Raw genomic sequence first — 16,621 nt, forward strand, 5'->3', positions numbered from 1 at the left:
ATTAAAAGTATGTACATACCTTTGATTCTCTCTCTCTTAAAAACATCTTGGAGATAAGTCAGTGCCATAAGATTGTGCCAGGGATCTGTCTCATTCCTTTATTGATTTTGCCACGCTCTCACGATATCAGCCGCAGAAATATTTTCAAGTTCCTGAAAATATATCATCTTTCAGAAATATAAAAAAACCGTAATCGTTCACTCGAAACTGTTTCTTCAAATTGATTTAACAATTTACTTTCGGTTGATTTTTTTTAAGTTTTAATCTACTGGACACTTTAAACAAATCGTGTAAATAATTTTAGACTATTTTAAACATTGAAAATAAATAACTTTAACAATAAAATTATATTTAAGGATTTTCAGTCAACTACTATGATTCATGAATATCTAAATGCAATGCATATTCCGAGCCTTCGCGCTGCAAATTGGTGCAATTCATTGAGCTCTAACTGTAACTTTATACATTAGACATTTGTGATGTTGAGGTCATAAGTAATGACAGCAACGGATCCGCTTTAACGATTGGCATTTTGAACTTTGTAACACAAAACTTTCCAAAAATTAAAAAAAAAACGTTTTAATTATTTAAGTATTATTTTACGTATTTTTAAGTATATTTTACGAGCACCCTAACACTGTCAAAAGTAGCCCAGAAGCGAAAATAAGCATGTAGAAAAATTCTGATTACCTGTTGCAACGGCCAGAAACACTTCATTTTAGCTGGGATTTTGAGTAATCGTTAACAGAAACACATAATATAAAACAGCCAGAAATGCCATTTTAGCTTGGATTTTATGAAATGTTAACAGGAGCACATGATAATATATATTTTTTTTTTTATTCAGGAATATATAATTACATGGCTATGGCGCTGCCATACAGCACGCACATGATAATATAGGAGCTCTCTCGGAGCAGTGTCATCTATTGGTTAGCTAAGACAACATAACGACTACATGATGATAAGTGTACCGACTGGTGAGTGAGCTCCTACATCATCATGTGCTCCTGTTAACATTTCATAAAATCTGCCGGTTTAGCTTGGAGCGTTTCTGGCTGTTAAAAAAGGAGACAGAAATAGTATGTCTGCTCTTTTCTAGTCCGAAGCTAGCCGAAGCGCGGAGTTCACATGTACAGTGGCTTGCGCATGTGTGCAGTATTCCCTCCCTCATATTGCTTGCTGCTTGCGTCTCAAATCTGGCGTCACTGAATCGCCAGAGCGGTCCAGCTGTTGTGGACAATGGCGACGTCTCGACGGCTGGTGTGACATCTCGGGCTAAATGTTCCCGCTACGCTGTTCGGACGTTGTTGCACGTACACGCGTATCAATCCGCGGCGGCTGAGAGCACATCTCAGCACGTAGAATCAAGTGTACCGTTCCTTTCTCTTTCTTTCTGTCTTTCCGCTCTGCTCTTTGCCGCCCGCGATGGCCTCGGTAAATGCAAACGCGCTGTCCAGTGACATAAGTCGTAGGAATCCTCAGGACGAGTACGAGCTCATTCAGAGAATAGGCAGCGGGACCTACGGCGACGTCTATAAGGTTTGTATCCTCGCCACTTGATGCGCTCCTGCAATGACGGTGAAACATCAATGACTAGGTTTCCTCTTTGCAGGCTAAACGGCTCTCCATGAATGATCTGGCGGCAATTAAGGTTATCAAATTAGAACCAGGTAAGTGTAAAACCCATAGAATGTTTGTAATTGCACAATCATTATGATTAACTTCTCCATTCAATTATTTGTCAATTTTTTCCTTTATATGAAACGTCCTTATTTTATTTTGGAATATCATTGTGACTTTTCATGTAAGGCGTGATGTCGGAATAAACAAGGCTATAAAGATATAACTATAAAGATACTTTTCTTTGTAAGGTGTTTAGATGTTATTTGTTTGTGTATGCTTGGTCTTGCAAAATGAAGACATTGAGCTGCATTACAAATTTTGCTGTACATTTATGAAGCAGAATAATTAACACTGTTTGTTTTTTAGGTGATGACTTTGCAATCATTCAACAAGAGATTCTAATGATGAAGGATTGTAGGCATCCGAATATTATCGCGTATTACGGTAGTTATTTGAGGAGAGACAAATTATGGATATGCATGGAGTACTGCGGAGGTGGATCATTACAGGATATATATCACAGTACGTTATTACATAATGCTAAAAGAAATAATATGTCTTCCATGATAAGAATAGTTATTTTTAAAACATAACTACATTATGCAACATTTAAAACATTTAAAGCATGTTAAAAAGGAAAGAATGCAAATTTATAACATTTTATAAGTTGATATTTATAATACTCATAAATTGTTCTTTGATTAAAGCATTTTAATAATTACATTGTTATATTTGCAGTAACTGGACCATTATCAGAAATACAAATAGCATATATGTGTCGAGAGACCCTCACAGGTTTAGCTTACTTACATAGTATGGGCAAGATGCATCGTGATATTAAGGGTGCCAATATATTATTGACAGAAGCGGGTGATGTAAAATTGGCAGATTTTGGCGTGTCGGCGCAAATCACCGCAACGATTAACAAGAGAAAGAGTTTTATCGGTACACCTTACTGGATGGCTCCTGAGGTACTTTTAGATTTCATAATAATATGTAATGGCTCATTTCACAGCTACATTGAGGACTAACGGATAAGATTTTTACATGTACAGGTAGCAGCTGTGGAAAGGAAAGGCGGTTACAATCAATTATGTGATATTTGGGCGTGCGGAATAACCGCGATAGAATTGGCGGAGTTGCAGCCGCCGATGTTTGATCTGCATCCGATGCGCGTCCTGTTTCTCATGTCCAAATCAGGCTTCAAGCCACCGACTTTGAAGGATCGTGACAAATGGAGTCCAACGTTTCACAATTTCGTCAAAGTCGCGCTTACGAAAAATCCCAAAAAGAGGCCGACAGCGGAAAAGTTGCTTCAGGTTATTTTTATTTTATTATTCGTAGATGTAATTCGTGAAAGGAAAGATCATCTTTGCAAAATCGAACTATTTTGACACTAATCTATATTTTATTTCGAATTGCAGCATGCGTTTTTCCAGGGGGAAATGAATAAGAGACTGGCATTAGAGTTATTGCAGAAAGTGTCAAATCCTAGCCATATGTTTGCCGATTTAGAAGCCGACGAGGACGGGGCAGTGCCGAATGTTCCACAAAGAATAGCGTCGCGTCACACCGCGAGGCCTAGGCCGAAAAGTCCTATATCACAACTAGATAGTGATGGTAAATATTAATGATTAAAAACAGCAATAGAGAATGATGCATCTTGTGCTTTAATATAATTTGGATTGTAATCTGCCTGCAGATCAAATTAATCTCGACGGAGATACATTACATAGAGATCCTATGTCACCATCTGTGGACGCTAATCCTGCATGGGACATCATGGACATTATGAATAACGTTAAGGTATGATCATACTGCTTATGTTTCGTAAAATTGGTTCGTAACGTATATTAAACTAAATATTAATGAAAAAAGAATCATAATGGCACAATTAGTATTTTTTTTCAGTATCGTAATGATTATGGTATCAATAAAAATGCGATGTATAGGAATGAAATTGTAACTGATTTGTGTTGTTTTTTTTTATAGTCTGTACATAATTGTGACGTGCATCCAGATTGTGGGATTGGTTCTGCGTTTGAAGACGTCCAAGAAAAGTAAGTTGTTTATTACTTTGTTCTGTCAATTCTTATCGCACACATTCTCATAAAACGTCGAAAAGTTGAAGCTTTACTCTTATTTTTTTTTTCACTAATATGGTAGTTGCTGTTTTGTTCAAAATATCCTCGTCCATGACAAATATATGTCATAAATATTTAAGATAGCATCTCAAAAATCTTTAATATTTCACAAAGTTCTACATTATGATACATGGGTCTATTTTTATTTCACAATATATGTATATACTTTGTTTTACTTTCACACGCTCACATACACTCACACGATATGTATATATTAATTAAAAAAATACAGCAAGTTATGAACTAAATGCAATCATCAAACAAGACAGCAATGCAGTCTAGCTGTATTACAAGAAAATCACGAACATTACATTCTCTGGTAATAACTAATAAACACATTGCATATGGCATGTGTGCTTATGCTTTGCATCATGTCACACGTCATGTCATACTAGTTTCAAACGAGTAAAAAAATACATATGTTTATTACTCTTCATCTGAAACAGCAACACATCATATTTTGTAGCTTTGATAAGTACAGAAATCTCTTAAAAAGTGAAATAGACGATTATAAAAACGATTAGTAAGATAGAATTTTTGAGTAAAGATGTCACAGAGATTCCTCGCGATTTTCGTTCCCCTCAATTTTTATTGCGTAATTATTAGTTTCTTCAAATCTTCCCACAAATTCCACAAATTATTTCCATAGAAAATATATTTATTTTTGTATTAGTACACTTGGCGCGAACGTTAAGACAAGTAAAATATCGAAACGTCATAGCAAAACTGGCACAGAGATATTTCATATGACTTTAAGGTAATATTAATATTTCCCAATTTGTCTGGAGTGAAAATTTCTTTTTGTCTCTAATATAACGAAAATTTTTCATGCCAAAACAAATTACACTACTTACATTCTTAATTTGATCGAATTTTTTTGGAAAGTTTTGATCGGTTTGTCGCAACCCAAGTAACTCTGCAATATAACATAAAAGTATAAACTAAACTGCATTAAAATCTTTTCACAAGGTGGCATATAGATTAAATATTAGAATTATTTAGCTAAAATTAATAATATTTTTAACTAAATGTATACAATTTTTCTATATAACACAAAAATAGGAACGATTATTCTCATTAAATAGACATTTCTCACTGGCACAGATTTAACATTGTACATATGCAAAAATCACAATACATTTGCATGTTAGGCGATAGGTGTGACTGCTTGTATGATATTGCATGATTAATAGTAAAATTGCCAAAGGGTGCTGATATTTGATTGATGAAAGGTTGTGTATTTGATTAAAGTAAGTACAATCATTTCGAGATACGTTTTGTTATACATATATCAACATCAGTTGCCTATAGAATTATTTTCGCTCTATCGTAAGGTAAAATGGGACGGAAAAACAATTTATTCTACGCATTCGTAATTCACAACGCACTCTTTAAGTATTTAGAGAACATTTCCAATGAGACTACTTTGAAATATGTCGTTCGTTGGAAATTGAGATTACCCACTTTTTTTTTTATCTATATTTTAACAACGTAGTACATTCGGCCGTAAAATGTTTATACCCTGTCACTATTAATCCTTAATCCTGTAGCACGCCTGCTCTATGCCCTAAGTTCGGTTCTATCCACTCCCATTATTTATCCCTTGTATATTTTTAATTTTTCTGATCAGTTTGTAATTCTAATAATTTCTCCCAACAGGAGTCTATTGCAGTACATTGATGAGGAGTTGTTGCTAAGGTATTGGCAGGTAACCCTTTTCCCTTGCACCTTGCACCTCGCACTTATGTTTCCTAACGCTATGCATAATTCTTGTAAATTGCATTATTCGAATGATTAGTTTGCCACTTCATTTTACCGCTTATATTTTTTCAATATTTTTTTTCATTTTTCGCAAAAATTAATATAATTTGAATTATCCTTCTTTTTTTGTTTCTATTTTAATTGCCATTTTGAGATTATATTTATTTATTGTTTATATAATTTCCAAATTCTTCCAAAATTATCCCGTTAAGTGACCAGGGAACTGCGTAATTTTGAAAAAATTACCCAAATGCGTTAAAAAAAATAATTATAAAAGAGAAACATCTAAAAAAATGCATATCATACGTTTAACAAAACTAAATGGAATGACTTAAATTATATAATAATAAGAAAGCACAGTCGATTGTCTCGAATTTCATCACGTTCACAGTATGAGTTACAGAGAAACATTGATATCACGCACACAAATTTAGATAGATATAGAGTTTTCAAGTGTGCTTTCCTCTCGTTACGTGTGTTCAATGTTATCTGTTGCATGTTAGTTTTTTCAACATTCTAACACACTAAAAACTACTTCTAAAATATATGAAATGTACCGGTGGGGGATATTTATTGTTACCATAGTTTATAATTAAATTTTCTATTACTATGCTATCTTGATATGTATAGGAGAGAGATTGTCTCGTTCGATTCTCAATATTCTTTCAAGTTGCTGATATAACTATTTATCGTGCTGAAAATCAAAATGGAATTTAAACTGATTGCGGACTTGTCTTGCATTTCTTGTGAATATTATAATATGTTGTGGGTAAAATATTAAGACTTTAGATACTTTGGTGGAAGATTCAATCAATAATTTTCAAGATTTTTGAAAAGCAGAAACGGTATTAGTTGCTTTTTAATTATCTTATGTTTTTGCAGTTTATTACGACATTACTAAGTACATAAGTTTCTAAAATTCCAAAGTGTATCATAATATATCAAGCAGCACTGGACAAAGTGTCCGCAATTTTATAGTATATGATCACAGTTTCATGTGTGCAGGGGGAATGCAATGTCGATGGTCGGTGGGCATTGCGACCAGCTATATTCCCTGCAGTAAGTAGATAATAAATTACAATAAACACTTTTGCTTTCGGACGACATAATTTTCAGTTGATACATTAACATGAAGAGGTACCGTTTATTTTATTATTGTTTTGTTAATCGACGAAAACGTTAAGCCCACACATATGTAGATCACATCGCATTGTAATCATTACTTTATTAATATTTATCTCGGTTATTATTTAAACGTTCCTTAAACTTAACTTAAGTGATGCAGGCATCGACAGGAAAAGAGGAAAGATTTTATTACACGGGGAATATTTCAATAACTAGCAATACATGTTAGACTTCACATTCATTGTGTATTACATAACACCAAAATAACACCTCACCTGTACGAACGATTTTGTTAACACATTGATAACGTGATCGTCTTGTGATATTACAGTACTAAAATTCACTAGAAATATGCAGCTTTACAGCTCTAACTCGTTTTTGCATCACATTTTCTCCGAATTTTCACATTCAAATTCAATCTGAAAGCTGTTATTTCTAAAAATAATACACGCTCTGAGCATACATTTTATAACTTACGATGTGTGAATCATTAATAACATTTTTAACATTTAATTATCTGTTCTTTATTAACACAATATTTATGTTTCTTCCTTCAAAATCTAGTACATTTGAAAGCAAAACGATTGTACACTAATAGTTGTTTGAATGGTTTCTTTTTTTAGAGCTACTCTTCCACTTGGGGAATCGTCGAACGACTGCGAAGTCCATTGTCCGTATTACAATGTGCCTGGTATGTAAATGATATTGCAAATTAATGGAAAAATTTCGTCATCTGTGCATAATCTGTTGTCTTTTAAATTTATTATATGTACGCGAATGAAAAATAGATTTATGCACAGGGTCCCAAGCAAGTCCCAGACGTCACAGCTCTGTGGACGAATTGTACGGTCTCGTCAACAGTTCTCAGGCCTTAACTGCTGTCAATGGGCAACGCCAACGATCATTATCGGATAGCGGCCCTAGGGACGAGTCCGCACAGTCAAACGGTAAGAGCAAATCATCGTGGGTTCAGCACTTGACATTCACACGACAATATTACTCGTGTTTCACGAGCTGTATGTCTAAGTTGTGTCTTTTTTTATTATTAAGAAATATTTAATCGAAAGCATTAACGTCGAAATATCATTTATGCTGTCTTTAATTATATTAATATCGCTCGATTTGTTTCAGGTGACAATGAGATATCAGCCGATCGAGATAGGGAAAGTATGAGTCCTGACTTATTGTCAGACACACCGCCTGTGCCTCCGAGGAGAAGGGATCGGAAAAGACACACGCCACCAAGACCTATAAGCAATGGGCTGCCTCCCACGCCAAAAGTGCATATGGGAGCGTGTTTCTCAAAAGTCAGTTTACAAACATTCAAAGGATTTACTCGACTTTCTCGCAAAGAATTTATATATTGTAAATTATTTTTGATATATTGCATCTTGCATTGTTTGTTACATGATTTATTATTCTAAAAACTATTGCGCCACGTGAAAGTATTTTTTGTCACATTGTTTTTCGACAGCTTGTTAAAATCTCGTTTCCTTTTCTTTCCCGAATAGGTATTCAACGGCTGTCCACTGAGAATACACTGCACCGCAAGCTGGATTCATCCGGATACGAGGGATCAGCATCTGCTGATTGCAGCGGAGGAAGGGATCTATAATTTGAACTTGAACGAGCTCCACGAAACTGCGATAGATCAGTTATATCCGAGACGTACTATTTGGATGTACGTCATCAAGGATGTTCTCATGTCCCTTTCTGGTAGGCAGATCTGAATTGTATCATTCGTATCGTACAATCCATCAATTTGCGCCTTCTCAGTGCTATGAGTGATCTGTATTACAGGGAAAACGCCTCAGTTGTATAGGCACGACTTGTTAGCGATGCTAAGTAAACAGACCCATAGGTTTTCGTTGCACATGAACAAAATACCAGAGAGATTAGTCCCTAGGAAGTTTGCCCTCACTACTAAAGTGCCGGATACGAAGGGATGTACTAAGTGTTGCGTTGGCAGAAACTCGTATAATGGGTGAGCAGAGGAAAATATTATTCTTTTACAAAATACTTGTCGAAAAAATAAGAACGTGAAGAAACTAAGATGATTCCTTGTTCGAAAGGATCTAATATTCGATAATTTATCGTGTTTTCAAATCCGTCGATTGAATAAGATTTAACAAACGCATTTTTTCTGATTTAGATACAAGTACTTGTGCGGCGCGATGCCGGCGGGTATATTCTTAATGCAGTGGTACGACCCGTTGAATAAATTTATGCTTCTGAAACACTTTGACTGCGTTCTGCCGTCGCCTCTAAACGTCTTTAAAATGATTATCACGCCTGAGATGGAGTACCCGATGGTGTGCGTGTCAGTTAAACAGCCATATCAGCAGAACAAACTCAAGTTGGACTTAATTAATATGAATTCGGGAGCGAGTTGGTTCCATAGCGACGAATTAGAAGATATGGATGGCTCAGGTATTATCATAAAAGATTTTCTGTAACTTTTCCATCTTTAAAAAATAATCATATTTGTATAATTTCGTTTATAAACTTCTATTTTAGCGACTGTGATACCAAGAAGAGAAAATTTGAACGTTATTAATGTTACGCAATTCGAGAAAGATGCGATACTCGTTTGCTACGATAGTAAGTGTTGCTAATAGACATCGGAAGTATCTTATCGCATAGATGGCGCGTTATAAATTTTATGTTTGCATTCGCAGATGTGATGAAGATGGTGACCTTACAGGGAAAACCCCGTGTTAGCAAGAAACAGTTGTCAGAGCTGCAGTTTAATTTTCAAATTGAATCTATCAGTAAGCATGAGATTCCTTATTTATTTGTAATTTATATTGGAGTGTTCATGAATAAAATATCGTGTCGTTCATTTTCAGTTTGTCTACAAGATAGCGTATTGGCGTTCCACAAGCATGGTATGCAAGGTAGAAGTTTCAAAAATGGCGAAGTCACGCAAGAAATTAGCGATCCGAGTAGGACTTATAGGCTACTTGGCTCAGATAAGTATGTATCTTACAATAAATTAATACAAAGAGCTTTTGAAAAGATACGAATCTAATAGAAATTTTCAAGAATAATTTAAAATAATTATGCATGAGATTCGATACTCTTTTATCTCGCTTTGATTGCTACTGTAATAGAATTCGCAGTTTAATGTAATATAAAAAAAAAATTGATATGTTACTAAATTTCTCAAGACATATAGAAAAAGAAAATAAGATAAATCGTTGCACAACAGGGTTGTGATGTTGGAGAGTCACCTGGTGCACAGTGGCACGCTAACTGAATCGGAAGGAGCGGACTTGTATATTCTCGCTGGACATGAGGCCAGTTATTAAGCGTTGATTCTAAGTAGCTAACACGACCACACGCTGCGTTATCGTCTCACACGATGTTTGTGATTGAACTTCATGTAACGTGAAACGACTACGAGAGCGGTAAGAAATTAAAATATGCAGAGGTAAATACTTTACAATCAATTATCCGACTGCGGCCGGTCATCGGTGCACCGGTGTGCACTTGAAACGCTGCGATAGCCGCCGCTGTTCTCTTCGCATAGTCGATATTACATAGACTGGTAGTTACTCGCGATAACCTTTTTTTAATGAGAGAGGTCTTCGAGCTAGACAATTCTCTCAATAGACACGAGTAAAACTATTATGGGAAGCGGAATATTGAATTTAACAGGAGGACAAACTTAAGAAGGAATATGTACATGGAATTTACCTTATGCCTGATTAAATGAAGCTAATAACAAATGAAATGTCGATTAAAAGTGATTTGCCAGTTGATTTAGCTATTTATGTATAATTTACGTTCCTGTAAATTATGTAATTATTGCGTTACAGCAGATAATAACAATGATAATTTTTCCCAAATTCATTTGTTATATCTTATCGAAATAACACAGGCCAAATAAAAGTGAAATAATTTATTTCTGAGATTTTAATTCTTTTTAACGATAATATTCTCTGATATTATAATACATATATAGCTAAATTAGCTAGCACGCGATCTTAAAGCAAGAGTATTGTTGCATTACGTCTGCTTAAATACGCGAAAGCAGCAAAGCTCTCGCAATAATATAAAGCATACAGTTTCCTATTTTATCCTTTCTTTCTAGAATATTACACTGCATTCGATAGTTTTTAGCCTTCGAAAACCGATTAATCGCAATAGCGTTTAATAGAATAAAAGTTCACGTATTTATATTCTTAATGAGTACAGAATTACTAGATGAAACGATATTTATATTCTTACACGTAAAATCGTGCAGTTTTCGAAGGTTAAAGCGTTGAGTCTGGATAAAATAGACGAGTATGTTTTAATGGAATAAATATGTCTTCGTTGTATAAAATTGGAAATTTTCGGAAAATCTGTGTGACGTCAATCGAGATTACAATTCAGTGTACGGGCTGTTCCACTTCTACTGAATCAAATTTCAATAATTAATTTTACAAGTTTGAAGGGGATTTTTTCTTGTAAAAACTCTTGTTACTCTTTGCAGTTTCTTCGCTTTTCCGATATAATTTTCTTCGCAAATTTAAATCAATATAAAAATGTATAAATATATAAAACACGAGATTGTGTCTGTCACTTAAATTTGATTCGGTAGATGTCGTATATATTTTCTTTCAAAGACGATAGATTGTAGAGAAAACGACAACGATGTAGGAGGAAAGTAGCTAATCGATGTATAGCATCCCTTAAAGATACATTTTCGAAAAATTCCATATAGAAATGGACTTTCCGTAGGAATTGTACGATGAATCGTGTAATATCGTGCACACATAGTGCACAGTACAAAATTCCGATGTCATCGTCGAGAACGTATGTATCAAAATTGTACCATTCGAGCTTCATTTCGTTGGGCATGGGATCACTTGGGAAGAGTCTTATCTTTATTAAGACATTGCGTTCAGTGTCTCTAATTTTGTACATATGAAATACGGTAGATTGCGCGACGACAATGTTATCGATGACGCTCGCGTGTATTCATCTCGAGCTGTTCGTTTGTGCGTTGTACGTTTAGCATCGTTCTGCTTCGCGCGCGATGTTAATGCGACTGTAATACGATAGAAGAGTCCGTAATCGCAAACTTACATTATCCTCGATTTGTACGTAATGTTAATTTATAATCAGCTCGCTCGTAGTCAATTCATTTCATTTTAAGAAGCAACCTTTAACACGACGCTTTTTTTTTTTTTTATCGAGTTTTGCTGCTCTGATGAGGTGTTGTTGTGATATATGAAAAAGGACGCTTAAAGAAATGGCGATGTAGCGTTGTGACTTGGCATCAAAAGGCCCGAATCGTAATTTCTATCGTTTGAGTACCTTTCTTTATAAATCATTCGCACGTAACTCGCATCAGAGCATCGCGAACATATGCGCATATTCGTTAGCTGCTTCTTTTTTATATTCAACATTTTTTTCATTGGTGACGAGGATATTATCTAATATCTGTAAAGCGACGAGCGGAATGACTTTCATGTGATCGGCTTCAAGACTGGGAGAAATGCATTTTCTCGTTTACAATAGATTTTTCTTGATACTATATCCCGAGGAGGAAGAGTGCTGGACTACGTAGGATTTAAGTGCGAAAAAAGATATGTTGTTTTATGTTTACGCGTTGCAAAACTTAAGAAAATTTTCGAATATTGCTAAAGTCTGATCGATTCGATAAGTCGATGATTGTATGTAGATTGATAATATCTCAAAAAACATTCCCTTTTGTCATCATATTAATTATTCACTAATCGCACAATTAATTATCATTGACTGAATTAAAAGACACTACTTTTTCACGTTTATTGTAATACCATCGTGTTCCATTTGCACTTCCTTGCAGAATTGATGCTTGGAAGTTTTAATCATACGCAAAGTCAATCATTTATCTGACTATATCCTAATTTAAGCTAATGATATCGCGGCACGATTCTCGTGATTAGTTCGTAAGATATTTAATCGCGCGAGCATGCGTTTCGTCAAAATTGATGCCTGTTACTTCATCGTGCACGCCTATTAATGCATTAGAGTCGATTCGTTACTGCGATCGTAGCGTAAGAGGAAGACAGGAAGTTCTTAGAAATTGGTTGTGTGTGTAAGATACGCAAGAGAGACACGTGATTTATGCTGCCATTCGGCTGATATTCGCGTGAGGCACTTGTAAAAATATACAGTATCTGGCACTTTTCCGCCTGTCGTATTGAGATTGTGCGAACCAAAGTCTTTAATTTCCATCTTTTACCGAGGCGAGACGCAAATTCAACTGTAAAGAATCGTCAGAGTGAAACTTGCGATTATCTGCGGAGCGTTGAACTATTTTAATATTTTATATGGACTTTTGCTCTGTACATAGGGAATAGATTACTGAAGAAAGTATTATACTTATCGAGAAAAATAATTTAATATAGTAGCAAAATTGTGCATGAATATCGTTCACTGTTTCCGCTGATTTGCTGCGCATAATTTCAAAACAGTGTCATAAGTATGAATAGCGCTATGATGTCGTTTGACATTTCTGTCAGATTCTCAGTTCGAAATTTTAAATTTGCACATTGCACTTTTGAATCTGCACAAAGAAATTGACGATTAATTGCTTAATTGGCAATTTATTTCTCGACCGATTAAATAAATAATGCAGACGGTAATGTAATTGTAATTCGTAACTGTAACTGTTACTCCAATCAAACACCAAGTCGATCGTTTAATTAAATTCTATGCTAATTAAACGATATTCGCATATATTATGATATTACTTGTGTGTGTCGGCACGGCATCGTTTTGAAACTGAGATAAGTAGAACGCGTGCAATGTCTTCCCCCTTACATACTTATACGAGTAGCATACCGTACACTAGACGTGTTAAATGTTCGCAATACTAGAATTTCCAAGCGCAGTAATTTAGCAATATCGATCGTAATGACACGTTTATTTATCCAGCAGTTCGCTTCGTCAATATTGAGAGTACTTCGAACAAATTATTGCATGGATCTTCTCTTCGCGATAAGTGATCCCCGATATACATTTTTGCGACGTTCTCTATTTATCTAAAAGATTGTGATATATATTAAAGGAAAAAGACGAAAATTATCCTTATTTCACGCGAGAAGCAAATGTAATCTAGCTGAGAAATTGGATCTAAGGGCTATTTAAATGCTGTTAGAAAACTTAGGAATGTCAAACGGATGGATAGAATTATTTTGTTTCCGAAAAAACACAAGAATTTTGCTTCTTTACGAAAAAGACACACATATTTGCAAGATATTTTAATAATAACGGTAAATAGTAACTGCAGTGTTACCTGATGTGAATTTTTCTATTATTGTAAGGACAATAATTTTATTCGGAGCGTCGTACACAAATCGCGAAAAAGGAATAGATACATCAGCATAAAGGTATATATTAAATTTTTGAATCTAGAAGACAGATAAATTAGCGAAAAGTGTGAAGTAAGAAAAAAAGACAGTAATTAGAAAGTTTTAATCCTGAGACACAGACCAAGTATTAAGACGACTAGAGAGACACGTAGACACATTTTGTGTAGATTTCACATATCCATGTTCTGCTCCCGACCATTTCAAAGATGGAACTTTATTCTATAATTTTCACCAAAAAAAAAAGTAGCACAGTTAGAAGTATGGGTGTAAGACACATCAATGATTGCCTCAGTAATTCTACGCAATTGATAAACACGAATAGTTTGCACTTTCAGTATTCCTTGAATTCTAATCGGTTTGAATAAATATTCTTTTTCGCCCAATAAAAAAATTCAGTTTGAACATTCAGAAAATAAAACATATTTCAAAAATTCTCGAAATTTTGCTCTACGTGACATAAAATTTATTTTTAAAGGAATATTTAAGACGGACTACGGCAATTTCTTTAACGTTTTATGTATATTGAAGTTAAAGTCTCTAGCTGGGGCCAAGTACGCGTGGCTGCGCGCGTCCATATAATTAATAAAAATGTGACATATGGCTAGTTGAAAATTATGTGTGTTGTCTATGTCTAAATTGTCTTTTATCTTCGAAACAACTCATTTTTCTATATCGGAAATATTTCTTCAAGTCTAAAAGTAGCGCGACGCACGATTGTACGTGATTGATAATCCACTACGTAGAGTAAAAACGTGCGTCCTATATATGCAAAGTATCGTACACCCATACTAGCAGTCTTCGAAGAATCCTTTTGTGCAGACATGTACACGCATAAGTGCTAGGACAATTAAATACAGCGATAACATGTACCTGTACACATCGACCATATATTGATGGTTTGCCTCTACATACGGATGCTTAAGTTCCAAATTCCCAATTCTTGCACATTTGAAAGTTCAAAATCGATACAGCGAACGTGTAGTGAAACAGTAATAGCTATTTATTCCTTAGCCTTCAACCGTCCCTCGGATTTATTTAGATTAAATTCAACTAATCAGATTTAATGAATTAAGCACTCTTTAGAGGCATTACACACCGATATATCGGTTTTTTTTAGTCAATAAACACAAATGAAATTTACGAACGTAACATTGGACAGATTAAACTTATGAATATTCATTGAATAAGGTTTTCAGGGTTCCAGTATATTTTTCCAAAATTTTATTATGCGCTAAGATTCTTAAGTAATTCTATATTTTACGATTATCACGTTATAATTAAATTATATCAAAAAATGATTGAAAAAGAATTTTTTAAAGAGCCGAGATATGTTTTATACAAGGGTTTGAGTTTATCAAAATACAAATGTATTATATTTCTGGTATTTCCAGAAGACACATTGGTTGAAAGAAAACCACTTAATCCAATAATTCAAGGGATAGAAGAAGACTAAGCACATGCATCTACGGCATTATTCTCGATCAAGATGGTGATTAAAAACACATGTGCGTTACGTTTCGAGTGTGACAGCAGAGATATAAAAAAATATTTTGAGAGGCAAATTCGTAAATTACATAAGATGGATAAAAAGAGAAATATATATATATATATATATACATACAACATATATATACATAAACATAAATAAATATATTTAATAAAATTCCTTAACATATTGTAAATTTGAAGAGATATTCAATTAATCTAATAGGACGGATTCCAATAATTTTGTTAATTAGCCATGGTGGTGTTGGAAATACGAATTGCCGATATATCAATAACCATTAACCAAAGCCGTAGCGACAGATAGATAACGATGGAGGAATAAAATTATTCTTACAACGGGAATTTCAGGGGGAGCGAGAGAGCGAAAGAGAGATATAACGTGTTACGTCGTACAGAGATTTTAGGGAATAAGGAGCTTCTACTGTATAAAATTCTCATTAGATGTTACTCTGTTACATTTAACCGTCATAATATATTTATTTAAAATACTGCGTAGCGCTTTTTCCCCAGGGTGAAACAAATTTGCCGAAGTACAGATAGCAAAAGTTTGAAAAAAGATGATTCTTGGTATCTATAAGTGTATCTATAGATATGTGAAAGACTCGCGAAAGAGAAGTGGACATTAATTTATTCTTTATAGTCGAGAGCTGCGTAGCACGGCGGGAGAAGAATAGAGGATTTTCTTATGAATATCAATTGAAACTGTACTAGTGACACTAAGTCTGTGTAATTACGAAAGTTGTATATAATGTGTATAACGTATGATATATGTTACTTTTACGTTCGCCGAGCCTTTGTTTTAGTCATTTTTATATAAATACAGTATTGTGAAAATAATTTATGATTATAAACACGTTTGATTTACCTGTATCTATAAGAACGACTAGCCAAACTTCTGTAAATAGACCTTCTCGTAATAAAATTTATCTGAGGAAAAATATAGTTGAAGATATGTGGCGTTCGCAGTTATTTCTATCATTCACGTTCAATGCAAAATGCGCGAGGAAAATTGTATTCAAAAATTTTTTGAACGCAGCTATTCTTATTATATAATAGTTTGTACTTATCCAAAAGTTGTTGTATCTTGTTGCTGCCAGTCCTAGTTGA

General features: G+C 34.5%; 2 protein-coding genes across 13 annotated transcripts in view; one reads left to right on the forward strand and one right to left on the reverse strand.

Annotated features, from left to right (window-relative positions):
* LOC105679147 (probable RNA methyltransferase CG11342) overlaps nucleotides 1–826 on the reverse strand; it is a 38,015-nt gene extending 37,189 nt beyond the window's left edge. Inside the window, exons 1-2 of the mRNA XM_067349754.1 lie at nucleotides 691–826; nucleotides 20–152 (exon numbers count right to left, since the gene is read on the reverse strand). The gene's annotated coding sequence lies outside the window, so the exon portion shown is untranslated. The remainder of the gene's footprint in view (nucleotides 1–19; nucleotides 153–690) is intronic.
* A 297-nt stretch (nucleotides 827–1,123) lies between these two features.
* hppy (MAP4K3-like protein hppy) lies at nucleotides 1,124–16,462 on the forward strand. Of its 12 annotated transcripts, none has more exons than XM_012379115.2 (21): nucleotides 1,124–1,542; nucleotides 1,616–1,673; nucleotides 1,993–2,148; nucleotides 2,365–2,597; nucleotides 2,682–2,945; nucleotides 3,051–3,246; nucleotides 3,329–3,432; nucleotides 3,619–3,686; nucleotides 4,444–4,527; nucleotides 5,430–5,468; nucleotides 6,537–6,590; nucleotides 7,280–7,347; nucleotides 7,445–7,603; nucleotides 7,788–7,963; nucleotides 8,168–8,372; nucleotides 8,457–8,640; nucleotides 8,809–9,086; nucleotides 9,174–9,257; nucleotides 9,335–9,427; nucleotides 9,506–9,632; nucleotides 9,868–16,462. In XM_012379115.2, the coding sequence occupies exons 1-21, from the start codon at nucleotides 1,429–1,431 to the stop codon at nucleotides 9,965–9,967; spliced, it is 2,844 nt and encodes a 947-aa protein (XP_012234538.1). In that variant the 5' UTR covers nucleotides 1,124–1,428; the 3' UTR covers nucleotides 9,968–16,462. The 12 variants fall into 12 exon arrangements, with proteins under 12 accessions (XP_012234538.1, XP_012234539.1, XP_012234540.1 ...); XM_012379116.2 differs by having other exon boundaries at nucleotides 7,457–7,603; XM_012379117.2 differs by lacking the exon at nucleotides 6,537–6,590.
* The last annotated feature ends 159 nt before the right edge of the window (nucleotides 16,463–16,621 follow it).

This window comes from Linepithema humile, chromosome 2 (genome assembly GCF_040581485.1).
Source record: "Linepithema humile isolate Giens D197 chromosome 2, Lhum_UNIL_v1.0, whole genome shotgun sequence".
NCBI lineage: Eukaryota > Metazoa > Arthropoda > Insecta > Hymenoptera > Formicidae > Linepithema > Linepithema humile.

Bases quoted from the DNA above. Each gene is read 5' to 3' on its own strand.
- hppy (XM_012379115.2), top strand. From the start codon at position 1,429: ATGGCCTCGGTAAATGCAAACGCGCTGTCCAGTGACATAAGTCGTAGG. The intron at 2,598-2,681 runs GTACTTTTAGAT...TTACATGTACAG, and splicing joins CTTACTGGATGGCTCCTGAG to GTAGCAGCTGTGGAAAGGAA. The intron at 3,687-4,443 runs GTAAGTTGTTTA...TTTTTGTATTAG, and splicing joins TTTGAAGACGTCCAAGAAAA to TACACTTGGCGCGAACGTTA.